General features: G+C 35.8%; 1 protein-coding gene across 1 annotated transcript; it reads right to left on the bottom strand.

The window, feature by feature from the left end:
* Window positions 1-649: 649 nt before the first annotated feature.
* On the bottom strand, window positions 650-20,095 carry LOC134234440 (intermembrane lipid transfer protein VPS13B-like). The gene is given in 37 exon segments (XM_062716499.1): window positions 650-824; window positions 918-1,093; window positions 3,115-3,145; window positions 3,147-3,187; window positions 3,672-3,935; window positions 4,071-4,223; window positions 4,326-4,403; window positions 4,496-4,585; window positions 4,681-4,782; window positions 4,884-4,954; window positions 4,957-4,996; window positions 5,288-5,424; window positions 5,721-5,896; window positions 6,105-6,298; window positions 6,457-6,638; window positions 6,903-7,062; window positions 7,271-7,524; window positions 7,668-7,820; window positions 8,032-8,247; window positions 8,408-8,545; window positions 8,667-9,291; window positions 9,402-9,519; window positions 10,628-10,665; window positions 12,011-12,216; window positions 12,330-12,509; window positions 13,897-14,058; window positions 14,156-14,275; window positions 14,442-14,617; window positions 14,715-14,839; window positions 14,965-15,156; window positions 15,288-15,469; window positions 15,924-16,103; window positions 16,466-16,703; window positions 17,001-17,207; window positions 17,408-17,601; window positions 18,062-19,019; window positions 20,017-20,095. Coding segments are annotated over 36 exon segments (6,702 nt in total). The 5' UTR covers window positions 18,990-19,019; window positions 20,017-20,095.
* Window positions 20,096-23,242: the final 3,147 nt, after the last annotated feature.

The raw sequence follows: 23,242 nt of genomic DNA, 5'->3' as shown, positions 1-23,242 counted from the left end.
CAAACTTGAACATCTGAAACAGATTTCTGCTGGAAACTTTTCATAGAAATGCATAAAAAGATCTTGGTTAAAGAATCTCACATACAAAAATAACATTGTTCTGACATGAGTGACAGATTTGTGTCTGTAACCATCACTTGGAAATTTTTTTTTCCATAAACTTTTCCCCAGTGAATTAAAATTTTTGAAAGAAAATTGGAATTTTCCTTCCCTTGGAGAGAATCTTCTGAGCAACAGATAAAATTAATCAAGTTTTACAAATAAATGGTAATAATAAGTGTAAAACATGAATTAACAAGAAACTATAATGTCTATAACAATGTAATTAAAATATAAACAAACATCTTTCACAGTAAAATCGAAATGAGAAACATCATCAGATACATGTAATCTTGCAACAAACAGATTCAGTTGTTACCTCCCTTACTATTCGTAGCAATACTTTCATCTTTAATATTCATTTACATAATTACTGTGTAAAATGTATAGTCTTAAAGAACAAAAATATATGTATGCCCATATTATTTAATTTGAAAAGACACAATTTACTAAGAGACTGATTCACACTAAATGTACAAGTATAAACAAAATGAGTTGCAAATAAGTCACAGAATTAATGTTAACATAATGGGAGTTTATTTCAAAATCTTTAAGTATCATACTTGGCATCCTCTGTAAAACAATATGGCCACTGATCTCCATCCTCCTTCCTCCAGGTCTGAGTGAGAGCCTCCACGTCTATAGTGGATGGTGATGACCTTGTAATCTGATTTATGAGTCCAGTGGTCAAGGTCACTGAGGAACTGGATTTCTCCAATCCTTGACTAAAAATAGAATAACACAAATGATACCCAAAATATGTCTAACAATCAGTGATTGATTGGCAGGTGAGATAAAAAAAATTTAGTCAATTTTACCTGAGCTGGAAGGTGAGATTATGACTGTAAGCCGCTCCTAGACATTCCAGCTGGAGTTCTCTCCCCTTTCCAGGAACATTGACCTGTCGTGTCTGTTGCATGCTGGGAGTTTCTATGTGAACGATTAGCTGTCGAGGTAGCTGAGATCTTATCACATATAGGGGACATAACAAGACCTGGAATAGGAGTTATAATCAACATTTATTCAAAGACATACTAAAATCTCAGAAGCAATAAAAATATTCCGAAGAAAGAATCCAGAATTTCAATCAATCCCCTCAATGTACTGTATTAAATTATTGGAAGGTTAAAAAATATCAAAAACTAACAATAAGAGACTTCTGTTAATGCTTTAGATTAGTCCCCTGTACATGTACATGTATTTACAACCTGGTTTCAACCCTCTATTCTATATCTTAATTTAAATAGTATTGAGGGTATAGGCATAAGAAAGTCACATGGAAAGATAAGGTTTTTTTTTCTAAAATTTAATGATGAGAAATATTGTGCTGTAGGAACTGTAGATTTATAAACCATTAATAATAAATACTAGGTGTACTTCAATGAGAGCACAAAATTCAAAGGGTATAATCACTTATTACAAGCTTTTTGAATCATCAGATGCTCTGCAATTAAAACATTGAGTATCTATGCCCGTAACACACAAATATTTTATGTAGATGTACATACATATTAAAGTGATTAATAGCAGCATGAACAGTGCAATATATGCCTGCCAAAAAGTTTACAACATGTATTTTCTAATGATATAACTAAATATATGACTGTATATAAATTTTAATGCAGAGACTTAAATGTGAAAAATTAATCAGAGAAAAAATAGAACAGAGAAACCTAAAAATAAATGCTTAACTTTACTGAAAATCAGAAAACATTTTGTTATTATTCACACTAGAAATATAAAGGTCATATAGAACACTAAATGTAACCAGACTTAATAGTCAATAGACAATCTGAAAGGTTCTTCACTGCATTTCACTCTTTATATGTGAATTTCTAATTTGTATTACTCTTCTTTCTTGTGTTTTCATTTAAAATTGAACAAACTAATTTAATACTTAATGTCATTTACTGAGTCAGATCAATTTCTTAGTCCCATCAAATCAAATCCCAAAGGCCCAATAGATGGATGGTTAAAAACACCACACAATAAAACAACCATGTCAAACACTGGCAGATAGGAATTTTAGAACTCACCAATGACCCATGTATATAATGAATATGTTAATTAAAAAATCCCTCTCATTTACATAATACATGTAATTATAAATATGAAATTCTGTGCACAAATGGAAGAAGAGTATTGGAAAGAAGTTCAACTACTAAGGCTATCTAAATTTAATTCCTTGGTTCTCAGGCCAATTTTAAACAGATGCGGGAGGGCTTGCATTTTATTTTTAATTTATTGGCAATAAAGTAGATGAGGGAGGTATTTTTTTTAATTTTAATTTCCGAATTTTCTTTAACAGAAAGATAATTTTTTTAATCACAGATATACTTTCCATTTCTGGTTAATTCTCTGCCTTATCCATTGCTTAACAGCGTGTAAACATCGTAGGTAATGTCCTCGAATGTATTTTCAAACGAAGTAGCCAAAAATCTCATTGTAAATAGCTACCGGAAGTGATATTTGAATACTAAACTACGAAACAAATGAGGGCGGAATTTTTTTTTTCCCGGATTGGTCTCCGCAATACCTACTTTTTATTTTTTCAAAAATACAATAAAATCGGCAATGCGGCTACCTCAAAACGGATGCGCGCGGGCCTGAGAACCAAGATTTCAATTTTATATAGCCTAAAGTAGAAAATCAGAAATTGTGAGCCACGGTAAGAACCCAGTGTAACTTACCATTCTCCTTGTGGAGGTATAGCACCTCTGAAGCTGACAGGGAGATAATCAAATGTTGAAAGGGGAGATAATACACTTAAAGAGGGGGAGCAAAACTCAAATAATAATTTTTATGAAAGATTAATAAAATAAAAATAAAAGAATAAAATTTTACTTCATGTGGTTTATTTGGTCAGGTAGTCTTTATACAACTAAAATTAGGTTACCAGTAAATTATATTTTTTTAAGTGCATATTGACAAATCAGCATTATCTAGCAGTATTCTGTACAGTGTCGTTTTAAATTTTTTTGACACTATGCAATGCATTGTATAAGTATGACTTACTGTAACTCGTGAGGAGCTCTTCACATGTTGACGAACACCAGATGTGTATCTTACTCTTGTCTGGCATTGTAATCTGTAACAATTAATTAAAGTCAGTCATCTTATTCTCCTCCTTATATTACCGTATAAGCAGACTTCTTAGCAATGATTTAATTTTGGCATTATTAAAGAGGGTGCCGAGATCGCTAAAAGTGAATAACGCTAAAAATTGTGTTTTAGTTGTAATAGATTTTTAAGTGAGCATTTCAAAATTGCTAATATTACTTCTTGCTAAAAATAAAATACCCAATTTTAAGGGCAAATCGGTAAATTTTTGGCTCGCTAAATTTCCACTTATAATATGGTATTATACAGCATATAAAAACTGAAGCAGCAAATAAACTTTGCTCCCTCTTTAATGAAATGGATAATCACATTAAGGATATCCTGTGCAATGTTTCTACAATTTATAGCTTCATTACTAATTTTTTTTTCAAAAAAAAATGCAGAGAGCGAACAACAGAACAAATAATTGAACTCTATGAGTTTGTTTAAATGTCAGTTATCTTGTCACCTACCATGACTGTCCTGCTGTCTGTAAGTTTCTCTGCGGACACATACACCTCACTGGACCAATCATAATCATCCACTGGCCCTCGGTGTGCTCGTACTTTGATGTACTTGATATGCTCGGGTTCTAGAATGTGGGAGGGGCCTGTCTCACTCTGGTGAAGCATGACTGTTGATTGGTTCATCTCAGATTCCGACGTGGAGTAGAAAATCCTGACATTTAACGGCAGGGACATGTGACTGGCTATCATCAGTTGTCCATGAATGGTCACCTGAAAAGTAGACATTTTTTTCTCCATTTCAAAACTTCTGTTTAAGTCTCAAAATACAAAATTTTATGTTGATTATTTAAGCCTAGTACAACTTCCATCTGCCAATTCAAATGTTCTCAAGAAGTTCCAATTTACCTGTTTCTGGACATTAGATATCTGTTTGACAGTAATGATCAGGGACTGTTGTTGATTAAACGTCTTCATGACTCGAACTACACTGCCAACAACGTTAATGTCAAACGGCTCAGACCACTTCCACACCTTACCATCAACACACAGATGGAGCTCCTGTAAAGGAAAATTAAATAATATAATCCCCATGCCATTAAGAATGAAACATATAATGAGGAAAATGTTCTTGTGATTAAAAATAGGCATGATGAAACTGACCTGTTTTGCTTTTTGACTTCTCCAGCTGTAGCAGTGCATGTTTCTGGATTCCAGGGCAATGTTTTCATCAGTTCCAACCTAAAATTACACAGAGACTGTAAATTGTGATCCTAATTGCATAATGTGTTTAATATATGGAAAAACAGAAATATGTTGTCAATGTGACCTACCTGACCAAACCTGATTGGTTGAGATGTATCATTACATATGATGTAGTGATTGAGTATCACTCTCTCTGTTTCTTTTGTTACACCAGACACCTAATAATATGACAGTCACATATAAAAGATCTAAATTGAATAACTTATACACAAACTTCAGTAATAAACTTCAGTAAGTTTTCTGAGCCCATTACCTGATTCCAGGCCTGGAGTGAGCAGTTCAGAGTGTGTACAGCTCCTTTACCAAACCTGATAAACACTGGATCTACTGTCAGGTTACAATCCAACTGCTGTGTCTGTAGGGAGAAATGTACATTATAAAAAACATTCTCCTTTCAAACTGACCAAAACTTAATTTCTTTTTCATTTTTTCCCATACATTTCATTTAAAACTGACCTGTTTGTCTTCAGGAAGTAGACATATGTCTCCGTAGAAAATAAAGGGTCTGATGACGTCATGGTTTGTAGATTGCCGTAGTCTGTCACCTCTACACTAGCAGACCCAGACAACTACAATAGAGATATTTTTACAATTAAACATATCTGGTTAATCAAATTGTTTCTTCTGAACCCTATAACATGTGACTACAGATTTCTGAACCCTATGGTTCCATTGCTTTTACCACACTACCTTGATGACTATACCTATACTAAGGTTAATAACGTACTCTACGGTTCCTTTAGTTTACTAACTACCTGTGGACTTTGATGACTATACTATACCCATACTATGGTTAACACTGTACTCTATGGTGCCATTGCTTTTACTATACTACCTGTGAGCCTTGATGGCTATATTACCTGTACTGCAGTCCTCCTGAAGTCCCCCAGTAGATGTCTGACTTGTAGTGAGGAATTCCTGAAGGTCAGGGCACTGAACATCTGGTCCTCTGGAAGACTGCCATCAAACACAAAGGGATGTAGTTTACTGGGTACCCCTGAAAACATAGACAAACCCAGAAATAAGCATATACAGTAAACTACGCTGATAAATAAAACTGATTTCCTACATAAATCTACTAACATCTTAATATCTGGAATATAACAGGAATTTCAGAAAACAGGAGATGTCAAGAGTTCAAGATACTAAGGTTAAAATTATCCATGTATCTATGATAGATTAATTAGGACTGTCAACTCACTTCCCAACATCCTTGATATTTGACATATTGGTGTTCAGTATAGTGAAGTTGACTGTACTTCTACTAATCACGTCTGTACAACATAAACCCACCTGAGCCCAGACACCTGAAGTGGTTATACAGGTGAACGGCCACCAGACTGACATTGATGTAACACTGTAGTACTGGGATAAGACAGGGGAGGTAACTGGAATCAATCTTCACTGAGGCGGCCAGGGAGGAGGGAAGCAGGATAGAACTTCTCTCTGGCAGGTCCTCTTCTGTCAGTCTGTAAACATACAGGGATAATGAATGTTCAATTCTGTACTTTACATGACAATTTCATATAATAGGCTCTGTTGACTGTCATTGATCATGTTGATGTTATAGGAAAAGGTACAAGTATTTTTGTCTTTTTGGACGAAATAATAGCATGATAATTATACATTCATGCATATAATCTTGTTTGGAAAATCAGTATTTTAAGGAAAACTTACTCATGTCCGTGACAGAAGATCTGGTTATATTTGATCAGCACCCTCCACATCTTGGCGACCACTAGATCCCCCACCAGATGTACTTTGACCTCTGGTAGTTCCAGCACAGTCTCTACATTTTCTGACAGATCAAACTGTATATAGGTCACAAACTGTTTAGTGACCACATCGTAGTACTGTAAAGCACATGGTACCTATAAACAAGAAAAAGAATCCAATGTTTAAAAATGCCTCTATAAAGAATTTCATTTCTTTTTTAATATAGCCATAACAGTCATTTATATATTTAAAGTGTTCAAGTCTCTCTTTCTGTAACAGCAAATGGAAGATGTCCTTTCATAAGAAGTCCTACCAGTATCTGTTTTTCCTCTGCTTTACTGGGGAAGTTCTGAGGTAAGTTAAATGGAATGGGAGTGAATGACATATGGGAGATAACTCTTGGCTGACAATAACTCCAGGTCATGCTGGCTTCGTCGTTATGGTCCTCATTACAGAAGACAATCTGTCCTGCTGCCGGGAACATCACTCTGCTGTCTGTAAATACAGCAAATCACATAAGGGATCAGATAGGTTGATAAGTGTCAGGTACAGTGTAGGTTACATGAGGGGGTCAGAAAAGTCAATGAAGGACCAGCTGGGGGAAGATCAATTTACTGTCTGTAAACACAACACATATAACAAGGGCCAACAAAATTTCATTTTTGCATGTTCATCATTCTCTATAATACTTTCACAAGCCTAAAAAAAATTATATTTACTATATATACATGTATTTATCATAGAAATTCCATGTATTACCTGGATTCATGACATACAGGAACTTTCCCGTTCTCAGATCATCCTTGGAGGACTCTTCTGCCACCAATACAGATTCAACAGGTGCCCCCTCTGTCTCCACCCTAAGGTCTGGGGGGTCTCTATGCCTCTTACTGACTTTCTGGAATTGACCAGTGAACTTCTACCAAACAAAAAATAGCTACGATAAACACTTGACAAAAGACAATTATGAAAGTTTTGTTTACTATCTCATTGGAGGAGTTTATATAAGGCAGAAACTTTTAAAGGAAAAATCATATACACCTGTATGTACAGATATTGACAAACTGGAACTAAAAATTCTGGTAAACCTAGTATTAATACAATTTACACAATTTAATTAACTTTACCTTCAAACTATCCCCGAATACTTTGAAACATTTGACATGCTCCTGACCAACTGAGATCTGTACATGCTCTACAGTGACAGAAGTGACCACTCTGGGTACAGGCAATGGGGTCAGACAATCATCCTCATAGAATCTGACCACAGCATCAGCGGCCAAACTCTGGGGCCCCAGAAAGGGGCAGGTTTTGTTTCTGTAACTGGTGCTGACAGTTAAATCCCAGAAATAAAAGTCTGCTGTCAGTCCTTCTGTCTTATCTAAAACAAATAATTCTACAATAAGCTTCTGCTCTGCACATGTATAATTTTGACAGAAAAAATTATAAAGAGAAAATACACCTAAGAAGATTTCAATTACAGTTTTAGTTTTAACCCCAAACATAAAGTCCTTGACCCCTGACCTGGATTTAGCTGATTAGGAATCAGGTTGACCTCCAGCTGGATTTCCTCTACACTACTGAACAACTGAGCATGCTCATCAGCACATTCTGTCTCCATGGCTATGACCATCTGATTACAAACCACATCCACATTTCCAATTTTAGAAATAACAGCTGTGAAATAAAGATGAATTGTACTAAAAAAATTTACTCTAGGTCTGTTTATGAGAATAACGGAAATTATATTGTCCCAAAATGTAATCAATGATATCAATTTGTTTAAATGAAAGCTTATTCATTTATGAAGGGACAAAAACAGCATGTGAAATAAATTTTACAAACAAATTTGAATATAGATATATTTGAACAAACTAAGGAGTCTTACTCTGAAGTCCCTCTGAACTTGCACTAGTTGTCTCCCTTGATGGTGACCCAGATTTTCCTGGTGGTCCTGGGACTGCCCCCTCCAAGTTAGGTGGTCCCTTAGCACTCTGATCACCAGGAGATACCAAAATGTCACCGAGGAAATCCTGAATGTGTTGCACTTTATCCAGACTTAAGTTGACTTTCACTGGTCTCTCCACTTTGACCCCAATTTTAGCTGTTACAAACAAGATAACAAAGAAAATTTAAATATATCTGATATCTTCTTATTTCTATAGCTATTACGGTAATAATATAGTCCTGCTATTCATGAGAAGAATAAATGTGCTACATACTGTACAAACAACAGGGGTAAATAAAAAACACAAAAGACTTACCCCGATCCTTCATCAAGTCTGCAACAGACAGTGTACACAGACTTGGAGGGATTCCTGTCTTAGGATTGGGTTCTCCTGGTCTGGTCTCTATCCAGCTCACTCCATATGTTGACCAGTTAGGCAACTGCTTGGATAAATCTAGCAAAACAAATTTGAACATTGAGAGGATTCTAACAATTAATATGGATTATAAAATGTGATTTTATTTGCTGATATTTTAAATTAATTTCTTTTTTGACTGACAAAAGCAATAAAGTACCTGTAGGAGTGATATTTTTATGGGGCCCTTTTAAGGAAATATCATAGCATGAAATTTCAAACTTCTGGTTGTCATGGTGACAGGAAAGCACTGTATGAGGTTGCCATAGATACAGATGTAGGAATGGTATCACAGGATCCAGACATGAATCTCCTGTACTTTCTTTCCTTCCTTTTCTGTCAGAATTATTCGCTGTTCCCATGTCTGCCACATCAGCTTTATCAATGATCACCACGTCGTCTGATAGATCCACCCCTTTCTCTATCCCCTGGTTTCTGAACAGTGTACAGGACACAACATTAGCAGTCAGTAATAAGTCAAAAGGTGTGATTGACTGAGATCCTTGACCCTGATTTATTATAGAAGGTCTCTCTGTTCTTGTTTTCCCTGGGGATTTGACTGACGATATATCACTACCCAGTCCGCTGTCAGCTGACACCTCTGACTTTGCCGGGGCACCTGTCTGACTTTTTCTGGAATGTTTTTCTCTTCTGCTATGTTTCCCTGAGAGGCTTGACACAAAAGATAGAGCCAGGTCCTCAAAGAGTTTGATCTGACTTGTCCCAGCATAGATGTTAAGCTTGTTTGTTACATTGACTTCCAAGGAATGTCCACATACCAAAATCTGAAGGGGAAAAAACCATTAACTCTAATTAACATTTCAGAGAAATCAGATTATATTACCAGTTTTAGGATGTAATTGGGTCTATAGGCTCTACTGATGTCCATCAATACCTTCTGTACGGGTTGGATATCCTTCCTCTGAGAGATGTAAACAATAGCTGGAGCTGCTACAATCTTCATGTCCAATCTATACAGCATAGGCACCAACTTAATAGGTTCACGTTCATCACTGGAAAACAAACATCAAGTAAATTATAAACAAGCAAAGTATATGGGCCTTATAGGTCACCTGAGTATTATGCAAAAACTTTCCAGTGATTGAATTTGATTCATGTTTTAAGCCAGATGCTAATGGCATTACACAATTTTGAAAGAGGCACCATTCCATCATCATATCAATATACAAGTTTAGCAGTCTCTCTAGTGTGTTTGCTTAATACCCATATTCAGGGTAAAAAAAACAGCATTTCATTCTCAAATCTGAATATTAGTATTAGCAATAATCAATTCTCTCTCTCTCTACCACACATGAACCCCTGTACCCAATTAGGCCTTGATATTTGATTATCATACCAAGGAGAGCAGATTTCAAACCATTCATTCATTTTCAGTATATAAGTACAGCCCCCCCCCCTTCTATGGTACCCTGACCCTGGGGCCTTGAAATTTCAGAATTCTGGCTAGGTCATGACCCTTGTCCAGCATAACTATATAGGTAGTTCATCTGCTTAATACCCTGGAGCAGAGAAGAAAATTTTCAAAGATTTGAACTGGTTTTCACTATATAATCAATAGCTGTCCCGGACAGTAACACCAGAACCCCTGACCCTGGGGCCATAAAATTCACAATTTTGGTAAAGGCACTCTTGCTCATGATAACTATGCACTTAGTTAGTTTATTCAACATTCCAGAAGCACGAAAAGATTTTCAAAGAATTCATGTATTTTCACTATATAATGTAATGTGCCCCGCTAACACCAAACCCCTGAGATAAAATCTGGGGCCAAATCAAATTCACAATTTGGTAAGGTCACTCTTGTTCATCATAACTATGCACTTAGTTAGTTTATTCTAATACCCAGGAGCTTTGAGAAGAAGATTTTCAGAGAATTCATGTATTTTCACTATATAACATTAGCAGAATTACAGGTGACCTTGCCCTAATACTATTTCCTGACATCCAGAAAATATCACAATTTTGGTAGAGGCACTCTTGTTCATCATAACTATGTACATTAGTTGGTTTATTTAATACCCAGGAGCAAGAAAAGATTTTCAAAGAATTCATGTATTTTCACTATATAATCCTGAGTTCCATAGAGGGTCCCGCCCTAACTCCACTCTGTCTTTACTGTAGCCATCATACTCCAGACCCTGGGGCCATAAAATTCACAATTTCAGTAGAGGCACTCTTTCTCATCATAACTATGCACTTAGTTAAAATTTATTTAATACCCAGAGAGCAGAGAAGAAGATTTTTAAAGAATTCATGTATTTTCACTATATAATCAATTTAAGCCCAGCCCTAACACCAGAACCCCTGACCCTGGGCTACATAAATTTATTGCTTTTGGTAGTGGTACTCTCTGCTCATCATAACTATGTGCTCTAGTTGGTTTATTTAATACCCAGGAGCAGAGAATAGCCAGTCGAAGATTTTCAAAGAAATAATGCATTTTCACTACCTATTATTTATAAGCCAGTCCGCCCTAGCGGTTGTACCCCTGACCCCAGGGCCATGAATTTCACAATTTTTTCTAGAGGCCCATAAGTCAGACTGATTACAATCATGCAAACAGTTTGACTGCTTGATGTCCAGGAGTTCATGAATATATGATTTTTTAAAGATTGCATTAATTTTAGTGGTTTTGGCACAAAAAACACATTGGCCTTGAAAATGGGGGCAGGGATCATGAAATTCACAATTTTTGTTCCCCTTCAGCCATAGATGCTTTAGGCACACATTTGGTTGAAAACCGTACCTGGTTTAGAACAAGACAGGGTCACAGCCTTCATGGTGTGTAGAGAAGAAGCTGAAAATGTTCAAATGTTAACGCACAAGGCACCGCTACAGTACAACTGACCGAGGCCGGCTTGACCAGGGAGTAGATGTCAGACCCATGGAGGGAATACACACTAAAGTCGTCCAAACTCATCTGCCATGGCAACTCAGGAAATGACCTTAAAGTTATTATCCCTTTCTTAACAAGACAAGTAAAGAGTTGATAGGAACTTCATTACATCTAGTAAATTTCAAAATTATTTCCTGTTTGTGAGACCTTTATGGTTCTAGACTAGTGATAGGGATGTCCATTCCCCTGGACAGAGACCGCCCCCCGGAGCTGTATAATTTGAGGGTGGGGAGACAGAACACCAGGGTCTCGGCGGCGGGGTTTTCTGAGGTGGACTTCCTGATGTTGAGGGGTATGAAGGAGCTGGGATCAGATACCATGACACTGGCCGAGCTCAGCAGGAATTCACATCCACCTGATTTATAGATAAATATGTTTCAAGTTAATTAATGTTAACCCTAAGTGTCAGTTAACATACCCATAATAAAAGATTAATGTGCTCTCAGCTACTATTCTTAATGTGCCAGAAGTTGATAATATCACATACATACACATGTACATGTAAAGTCAATTTTTTGTTATAAAGTCTGTAGATAAAAAATAAAATTTACTTATTTCTCTGGATTAGATACAAGTAAATTTCTTACCTGAAGGTAGAGTGACTTAACATAAGGAAATATCCCAGACAGCCATTTCCCAAGAACGTCCTCTGTTTTCCTTGATTCTTCACTCTCTGACTTCTGATTGGTCAGTGCTCTCTGTGATGCACTATGGGTAATTGTTTTTGTTTCTACTTGACTAGTGTTTTTAGTGACAGATTCTGTTTTGTGAGTTGTTGAATCAGCACTTGAAGCTGTCAAAAAATAAATGTAACTTTTAGAACAGAAAAAAATTAAAATGTTTTAAACCTTTGCTTTTAAATGAAAAGCAGAAACACATGAATTGTATTTATAATCTGACCTTCACCTTTTGACCTTTGTCTCTGCAGTGGAATGGTGGCCTCAGCCAAGGCCATGTCAAGGCTGACTTGACTCTCTTTCTTGGCGGCTTTCTTCATTAATGTGGGTGTGTAATTAAACCATTCATTTAATGACTGGTCCATGTTACATACAAATCCTTCCATATTCAGCAAGGCCACAGTTGGTACTAAACAAAAGGAAAGAACAGTGTGTTTCAACTTCCTTAAAACCATTGTACATGTATCATCAAGAAAAAGTGTGACAATATTTTATCCTCTGCTGATTGACTGTATACAGCATTATTTTTGCCCTTTCACATTTGCAAACAATTTTGCCCCATTTTAAATTCATGCAGTCACAATTTTGCTTAAACTCACAATACAGCACATCTCTTCAAAAACAGACTTGTTAAAATTTTCCTATTGGATTTGGAATTTTTTTCATACTTATAAATGTATACACTTTCAGAAAATTACAAGTTTCATTAGTACATAATGTATAAATATTGCATGTAGTTGAGTGCAACATTGAAAATTTTCGCCCCAAGAAAACCATTGTCAACCGAGGCTGCGCCTCGGTTGACAATGGTTTTTGAGGGGTGAAAATTTTCAATGTTACACTCAACTACATGCAATATTTATTATATTATACTGAATGATTTATAGAAATACATATTACAGTGAACCGTGCGCGCATAAATTCCGTGCAGTCGCTATTTTTTGTAATACCACCCGTCGTCAAGCAATGTTGACTGCTGCTATGCAGGAGGGCGTGGCTTCATTATTCAGCGAGTAGTAGTGTTTTTTATCAAATGTTTCTCGACGAATCAGATTCAAGTAATTTACATGAAAGTATAATATTTCTAATTATTTCATTAAAATTAATAATTATTTATGGTACATAAATATATACATCACAACGTGTTTGATTTTCCACATTCCATGCTACACACGCATGCGTATAGTTTTCATATACAAAACAGCATGGTAAGAGAGGGAAGCCTGGTAAGCCTGCTACATTGACAAAGTAGACCAAAACGAAAAACGAAACCAAAAATAGGGCTTGAAATTGAAAAGCAACTTTCCTGACAAAAATTTAGTTGGGAGATTAATATAATCATTGGATGAAGAGGAAACTGGATCTCGGCGAAATTCACGTGGGGCTCGCGAAGGTTTAGCCACTAATATATGAAGCCTCCTATTTTCAGTACGCATACAGAATGTAATCTTTGAATATACATTGATACAAATTCACCTTAAAAATATGAGTATCACTAAAGGGGCAAAAATAAAACATGGGCAAAAATTTCCCCAAATACTGTAGACGTACTTTTTTCCACGGGGTCATAATTCGGCAGAATCTCAATTTCTGTTTAATCCACTGGTAGAAAATTATACGGATTTTGTAGTTTGTCACTGTATGCCTTACATTTATATTAAGTACACTTGGACAATTTTCCGCGGAAGATTTGTGACAGTGTACATAGCGTAAATTAATACCACGCGGAAAAAAGTACTTCTACAGTACATTATTAATATGTTGTGAAACGAAAGGACAAATATGATGATTCTTACACTCAGCTGTTGCCTGATCTTTAGGAATCTGATAAACAATTGTGATGAAATCTTTGGATTCCTCTGTATATGTAGTCTGGTGCATGAAGAATTCTTCTGTAGAGATTTTACTGGTGTCGGCCGGAGCAGTGAACACTGGGATAGGTGGCGAGTTTCTCCCCACTAAAACAAGAGTTGTCCTGTCATTAATTGAAAATATTTATACTGTGAATATCTGATCACAAAGCAATTCTAATTCATAAGGAGACAAGCAACTTACAGTAGAGAGTTGCCATAACTGAGGACAGGGTACCAGTACAGGCCTGAGTGTCCACCAGTTTACACTTCTTCATTTCTATTCCTGACACAATCAACTCTAGCACAGGGATATTCACAGCATCTACAACGGAAGTGAAATCTAAGCTAAAAACAATCTCTTTTCACCTTCAACAGACAGCCAAACATTATTATCATGATTTTAATGGGACTAAGAAAAATCTTTGAGATATTCCTTGATACAATATATCAGAATATAGATATGTACTATAGAATCCAAGTCTTTCTACCTTCTACAAAGTTATCCTTCATTAGACTTGTGTCTGTAAGAAGAGCTGACTTTGGAGTCTTCTGTTGCCATGACGATACAATCTGGGTCAGTAGCAGTAGACTGGCCTTGGTGAAGTTGGCCGTGGCCTGAGGAAGTTCATAAATCTGCTCAGTCTTAGGCTGTCTCCTACTGTTCCTGAAAATTTAATTAAAATTAATTGCATTTTAGCTTTGTTGTGCAAAAAAAGCTGTTGAAGAGGTTTTATAAACTGATCAAGAAACAACTGTTTTACCAATACATGGAGAGCAGGAGACGCTTGTTGTAGATGGCGCCACTGAACTCAGGCACAAGAGACAGGACATGTGACTTTGTTAAATCTTCTGACAGAGTCTGCAGACCAATGGCAGCTCCAAACAACTACAATGATAAAACATAATGTACTTCACATAATTGACTTTCTACTAGCTAATTATATGACATACATGTACAAATGTACCTTATATGACACATTATCTTTACAATGTTGAAGTACAAATACTTACCTTAAATTGTGTGTGTGAGTGGCAATTATGGAGAAGGTTAGCAGAAGGAGCAGCCATTTTACTGACAAATTTGATAAGTTTTCTGGGATACATTGGATTAGTGACTTGAAATTCAAATTTTACTGCTGTCATAGCAACCACAGGTAATATCACAGCTGATGGCTTTGGTAAATTTGATTCTTCTTTAGAAACCTGGAAGAAATGCATTTATTAAGAGAAAGTATTGATATTTGTTTCAAGTTAGAAAGAAAATGTAATTCTTATTTGAAATATTTTCAAAGACTTTCTCATTATCTTCATAACAATATTTCTATTTTGCTTACCTTGGAAGGTTTATGAACAGTTTTGTAGGATTTCTTGGAGATATCACAATTTTCATGTTGAGCGTAGTAGACGGAGATGAAGGGTTGTATGATGGTGAGGTGCTGGGTTCGGGTGGGTAGGACGTTCTCCAGGGACGACACCTGGGCCTCCGATGGGGCTGGTCTCTGGTCATCCACTACCTCTGTATAAAAACACAGGGAAAACTAATGTTAATGATATACTTATGGAGAATTTAATTTAAAGAACTTTTATGATGCATATTGTTAACATGTTTATAGTTTTGAAAGCAAGCCGCCTTCCAATGTTCACCACCCCTTTTCAGAGGCCTGTTCAATAGAGCGATTGCTCGCGAACATTTCTGTTGGAGGTATAATGAATTTTGGCGAGTGCTCGTTACATTTGCCCTGTTGAACAGGCCTCTGATGATTTACAGATAAACTGCATTAGTTCCATTCCTCATGAATATTTTACATCATTTTTAAATTATGTAACTATTTCTTCTTTATGGTTATTTATTCAAATACTAGTTTTAGACCTGAGGACTACTTCATTACATGGCCTAGTTGTACATACCATCTTTTATTTTAGCATAAGGCTCGTAGCTGTGGTTCTGAGCTGCTTGTATTTGTACATACCGTCTTTAGTTTTAGCATACGGCTCGTAGCTGTGGTTCTGAGCTGCCTGTATGAACCTCTGGACTCTGTGGACAGCTGAGGAGGAGATGTTAAACTGACAGCTCCCCACAATGTACCTCATTAAGGAGTTCTCCCTGAGGAACACATGCTCCTCTCCCTCAGATATTGAGGACGTGCTCCCTACAAAAAGAAAATAAAATGAAAAGCTCAACAGTAAATTCAGGACTGCTACCTCCAAACAATCTGAAATTCTAGTATATGATAGAGAATATTGGCATTTTTATTGATTTCCTTTTTGCTGGGCTTAAAATGATATAATCAAATACCACAAGCTTTATGAAAAGCCCTAAAAAATTTACATGCAAAATTGTCATATTTCCTGCTTGTTTATAATTTCAGGGCATATACTTGTTTATATATTTCAAACCAGACTAATCCAAAGAAAACTTTAAAGTTCATAAGAATATTTTCTTTCAAGTTAAACTTAGCTTAACTTCACTATTGCCTTTATGATACCCTTTACCATACCCTAAAAGTCTTACCAATCATTTGAGATGATTCCTCATACGGTTGCATCACATAGAGATAATCCACAAAAAACACCCCAAATTTGTCCATAGCAGCCTGTTCGGTGTATGTCTGTAAGTGTTCTGGTCCATCAAAGGTCCAGGTCAATACCTGACCTTGGTTGACAGGACAACCAAGGTCAAACAGTGACCTGCTATAGTAATTGATGACCTTGTCAGCAAGACCATCACCTCCCTTCACAATCACCTTGCTCTGTTTGAAAAAGTACAATGATTCGAAATCAATTTGATCTCTTGATTTCAATAATAAGTAAGTATATTTATGTCAACATAAATCATCAAGAACATGTTTAATAAATAGATGTTAGTACATAAACATTACAAATTTATATAGTTAAAACATGCAGTATTCATCAACATTTGTTCAAATAAAAGACTTGTAAATAAATCTATTTTAAAAAAAGGTCTGATACATTACTCCCTGACTTCTGATAGCATATAATAAACTTCCACAACTTCAATAAAGTAAGCTAAAAACCTAGATCCTTACCCTTTGATCCTCGCCATCATCTGCCCCACAGATACAGTTTCCCCTGGTCTCCAGACTGATGTTGCTGATCCCAAACTGGACATTGAAGAAGGTCAGGCCCTTCATCACAATGTCCACCCCTATACCTTCAGCCTCCATGTACATAAAGGGTCGGAATGCTATCTTCTGTGGACCGTAGTGGACTTTCTCTCTCATCTTCTCTGTCAGCTAAATCAGCATATAAAAGAATTGAGCAAATACTTTACTTAGAAACAAGAGTGTACTTTAATCTTGTAAATTAAAAAATTAACAAATTTAAATGTTTAAATCATATTAAAGAACTATAGTACTTAATATCTATAGCATAATGTTTATTTTGTACTTTTTTAAATTAAATTTCATTTTGAAATTAGAACATCAATTGCTACCTTAAAAGTCAGTGAGGCTTTGTGTGCGTACATCCCTACAGCTAACACAGCTGGGGGTGGTTTCTTCTTTGGGGACCTTTCCTCGGCCTGTAAGTCCTCCTCCCCCGTGGGTAGGATCTGGGGGACGTAGGACCACGCCCACGAGGACCAGCTCTGTTGATTCTCTGGATCCTCCACCCTTAGTTTCTCTTCATCTGAAATGTCTCACATGGTCACATATCTTGATAAGGCCTTCGTTTACCTTTTTTCATATTTGATTTACTTTGGCCCCCATTTTTTTTTAGGTGCATGTAGTAGGAGCCTCACCATAGGAAATAGTATTTTTAAAAGATTATTTCACACATGGATATTCATTATTATAATCAAAGCATTAGAAATTCATTGATGTATTCACAAAATGTATACAAATGAAGTTAGACAGATCAAATAATTATTGCTCTTAAAAGTATCTGAGTCTCTGAGAGATGATAAACCTCATGGTTGGGTAAAGGTAATATTAATGGGTCTGTAAGAGTATATCAAACAAATCATTTTTTAATGTTGCGCTAATATTTTTTCTTAATATAAAAACTGTTATTAATTCCATGAACTTTATAGATTTATAAAGTAATTAAACAAATAAAGAACAAATTTTGATTAAATAATGTTCTTCACCTTCCTCTTTCTTGTCCTCACTTCCTTCTGTGCTCTTCACACTTGACTCCTGCTCATTCACTGAGCTCGGAAACTCGAGCGTGCCATAGTACAATGCTAAGCAAAGTTCAATCAAGCGGAAAAACAATGGCAGTTGTGTGTCAGTCAGCGACACATCCAAAGTCTCACAAAACAAGTCAAACTTAGTGATGCTGGGAAACTTTGCATTGATTGAGTCATACTTGAGGTAGACTCTACCAGTAACGGAGCACCTGTATACCATGGGGTCCTGATAATTCTCTATCTTCCCACTGCTGTCACACTTATCTAGACAAATTGTAAGGTCCGAGAGGTTGATTGACTTCCTAAGGGCAAGCTCTGGGGGACAGAGGTCAATGAAGGCTCGATTCCACAACTCATTCACACTGAAACACTCTAGTGACTTCACATTAATAGACAAGACTATATCATCTTCCACAAATTTCACAATTAAATTGTTTATTACTATACTGACATTGTTGGAGATTTTATTCATAAGACTTTGTAAGTAACCTGGTGGAAGATCTTCCCCTGCTTGTTGTCGTCTTTGTTTTTGTTTTGCCTGGAATGATCGCGATTTCTTTAATTCTGGCGTTTGAGAACTAGCTGTGTCACTGTATGCAGATTCCCTCAGTTTCAAAATGCATTCTATCGTATTAATTGTTATAACAATAGGTTCAGACCCTAGTTTTGTCCAAGGTACATGGATTCTCAGTTCATGAATATGGCCACTTTTGAAGATGATTGGAAGCTGGATGGCCTTCTCGATGACATCCAATCTAAGGTCAAGGTTATTCAGGACTGCATCACCACCCCACAGTGACAGCTGAAAATCTTCATGTCGCAACTTCACATATTTATCTACGTAGCCCATCAATAGTGGGGTGATGTAAGACTCTATCTTAAACATTTTGATTAAAGTTGGTCTACTTTACAGTTCCTGAAATGTAAATGAGAAAACTGCTAAAATGATTGTTTGTAGTTCATAGTCAATCTACAGGCAATACTTCATTTTTCTAAACAGGCCTATAGATCTACATGTACTTTTTGCAAATTTTTGAGAATATTTTTATTATAAATATGAACTTCTGTATGCAAACAAATCCTTAGCCATGTCCAAACCAAGCGCTAAATCACAAAAACAAAACGTGTACATCTACATCGACAGCACTTGCATAACGAGTGTTGTTATTTTTTTAATTTAAAATTTGCATGTCATTATTCTTTTAACAAAATGTCCAATGTAAATGAATTAAACATTGTTAACCTGAATTAAACATAAACATAGACACTGACAGGTCCAGTCCAAAGACTATTTCTACCTACGTAGCTATTAATAGCTACCTAGGTATTTAAAGCTACCAAAAGTAGCTATATTTACCTACTTTATATAATTTCTGTATTTTGCGACCAAAAGACCAAACGGCGCAACATGGTGAATACCATATTTTTTGATACGGTCACACTAATGATGAATACAACAAAATTTTGGCGAAAAAATGATTACTTCCTGAATCGGCAATTTTACATTAGTTTCTATGCAAAATTGATAAAATACGAAGTTTTCATTTTTTGGCCAAATTTTTGTCATATTCATCATCAGTGTGACTGTATCAAGAAATTGTGTGCTCACCATGTTGCGCCGTTCATGCCTTTGGCCACAAAATGCAAGTAAAGCAGAAAGTAGGTAAAAATAGCTACTTTAGGTAGCTTTAAATACCTAGGTAGCTATTAATACCTACGTAGGTAGAAATAGTCTTTGGACTGGACCTGACTGATAGATGAAGTTGGAGATACCCCTTCGTCGTTTGAGAGCAGACGCGTCAAGACACATTCCTAAAGGCAGTTTAATCATACAAAAAAGGTAGAAATTTTTTCAGTTGTCCCGTAATTACATTGACTTTGCACATAGCAGTGCAAATAAAATACATACTTACAAATAATTTGATTATCATATGATCTGCCAACTCATAAGTCGCCATGTTTATTTTTATTCATTCGGAACCCATGGCTTTATTAGTAAATCCGAAGACGGAATAAAGTTCGATAACTCAGTGAAATGAAAGATCATAGCCTGGTTCCCGAGGCCTTCCGATGTGCACGCACAGAAGGCCCCTGGCATACACTTTGCAATGTCAGCGGAGTGTGACTAAAATGGGTAGCGAAACCCGGGCCGGGCCGGGAATTTCAAAACTGAGAGCCGGGTTTTTGATAATTACGAGATAAATACTCATTCTTTCTTCACGAAATTTACAGACATAGTTTATAAGTACAGGTTTTGCCTTCGCTGAGAATTTTAAGTCAAAATGTTTTGTTTTTCGATGATTATCGCCGATTGTCCTTTTCCAGGTGACTAAAATGGGTAGCGAGCCCGGTTTACTCATTTTGGCGATTTTAAGCTTAATGCATCGAAAGTGTTTGTGATATTTGCATTTAATGGTTGTTTATTAACTTCAAATAGTTAAATTGTTCAATAATTATGAAATTAAATGTCAATTATTAGGGTTTTCGTCATTTTTCATAGACCCGGGACAGGTCAAAACCGGACGCGTTTGCCCGGGACAAATTAATAATTCCGGATTGCCAGAGAAAGAATGTAGATTTTTTTCAGACCCTGACCGAGATACATCTAAGAAATAAATTGGAAAAAATTAATAAAAATATGCAAATCAAAAAAGAGTCATTTATATTTCAATTATATATCATTCTCTAATAAGTATTTCGGAAATAAAAGGTTTTTCCCGGGTGAACGTGTCCGGTTTCGACCAATCCCGGGTGTTCAAAAAATGCGTATATTTTCAATAATCGTGATTTATTACTGCAACAGTTAAATGTTTTAGGTAGTTTAAGTTCAATTTCAAAGATCCAAATGAAATAATTGTAAATATGCTGCCGAAATTAAGTTTAAATCGCCAAAATGAGTAATCCGGGCTCGCTACCCATTTTAGTCACTTGGAAAAGGACAATCTGTGATAATCATTAAAAAACACAACATTTTGATCTAAAACTTTCAGCGAAGGCCAATCCTAGAATAATTAACTATGTCCAAAAATTTCATGAAGAAAGAATGAGTATTTATTTCGTGATTATCAAAAACCCGGTTTTCGTTATCGAAAATCCCGGCCCGGCCCGGGTTTCGCTACCCATTTTAGTCACACTCATGTCAGCGTCCTACGTAACATCCAAGATGGCGGCCGATGCGGTAAGTTTGTATAGTAAATGATACATCTTGCCCGATTAATAACATTTTTAACTGCGTCATGTCCGTTTTTTTTCATTTATTTGACATTAACTCGGTTCAATGATATTATTGAAATTGACTTTTGGCCACGAATCACCTGATTTGATCTGCCAACCTACCTATTTACATCGATCAGCTGTTTATATGTAAATGGCATAGGCCCGTATCAAAATACACCCAGATTTAACATTTTTTACTGCGTCATGTCGATTTTTTTCTTTTATTTGACTAGAATTCGGTTCAATGAGATTATTTAAACTGCCTCTTGGCCGTGAATCACCTGATTTGATCTGCCAAGCTATACCTATTTACATCGATCAGCTGTTTACATGTAAATGGCATAGGCCTGTATCAAAATACACCTAGATTAATTAATATTTTTTACTGGATCATGTCGATTTTTTTCATTCATTTGACTAGAATTCGGTTCAATGATATTATTCAGACTGTCTTTTGGCCACGAATCACCTGATTTGATCTGCCAAGCTATACCTATTTACATCGATCAGCTGTTTATATATAAACACGAATGACATACATGTATATCATAATACACCCAGGTTTAACAAATTCTGAACACTCAATCCACAGTTTAGTATAAAGGAATGAATAAAGAATACTTTGATTTGATTTATGGAAAAATCATTCTTGAAGAAATGTTTTTTTCTGCAAGTCACTATATGTATGACAGTTAGAACAGTTACTTTTTGAATTAAATTTTACATGCGCTCTAAATGAAAATGAGGCACCTTGGGAGATGAACGATTTAAAGAAATGGAAATAAAAGTTGAAAATATTAATTTAGCACGAAGACACACATAAGTACTGTGTAAAACTTTTTAACTTTTCAAAAAACTCTAAAAATTTAGTGAGGCATTTGCCTCATTTGCCTCGATGGTAGTTACGGCCTTGATTAGTAATGGATTTTATTTTAAATTAAAAACAATTACAGTGGAGCCTCATTTATCTGGACACTTTGGTTCCCAGTCAAATTGTCCGGATATGTGAAGTGTCCGGATATCTGAATTACCAATTAAACAAGACAAAATAAGATTAAAAAATTCTGACCCGATGAAATATCATCCGAATACTGAAGCATCCGGATATATCTGGCGTCCGGATATCTGAAGTTCCATTGTACTACACATTATCCTTGGATTAAATGTTTTCATTATGATGAAAGTTTCATCAACAATGAGAATTTGATCAACATGTCACCAATATATTGGCGACAAGGGTGATAGGTACAATGTATTGTAAATGACATAGTTTACAATAGATTTCTTTATTTTTCACACACATACGTGTTACCTATAGGGAGAGCTTCTGGACCGTGGGAAGGCCCTGCTTCTATTAACATGATTAGGTAAATGCATCATGATTTTTGAACAAATGTAATTTAATTATTTACAATGAAAATAGAATGAATCCATGAAATTTTATCGAACTGATTTTTCAGTATGCATATCATAGAGGAGTGTCCTAAATCGGTGTGTACCTAAATCGGTAACATCTTTTGAGCTTCTGATTTTTCTAGTATACCTGGAGATCTGACTTTATCAATATATGAAGAATGCTAGTTATAACACAGTAGCTCGTAGTAATCGATTATATAAATATAAAAGTAAAAATGTCTCCTTAGTCAGAAATAACATTTAGATACAACAGTGTAAGTGAGGAAAACCAATCATTTTTTTTTCAATGCATGAAAAATAACTTTGTTTTGGTGTAATGGTAACACACCTTATCCAAGCTGTAATCAGGGATGAGGAGATCCAGGTTCAATTCCTGGGAGCATTGTTGTTGTCATGCATTGACAAATCAAAATGAGAAAATAAAATGGAATTTACAGAAAATTGAAAACTAAGCATAATTCTAGCTATTAAAACAGCAAAGTCGAAGGAAACAATATTAAAGAAACT

Source organism: Saccostrea cucullata, unplaced genomic scaffold, assembly GCF_032062105.1.
Source record: "Saccostrea cucullata isolate Sc308-1 unplaced genomic scaffold, CSIRO_AGI_Scuc_v1 ctg13776, whole genome shotgun sequence".
NCBI classification, from domain to species: domain Eukaryota; kingdom Metazoa; phylum Mollusca; class Bivalvia; order Ostreida; family Ostreidae; genus Saccostrea; species Saccostrea cuccullata.
This window is presented reverse-complemented; position numbering and strand designations above follow the sequence as displayed.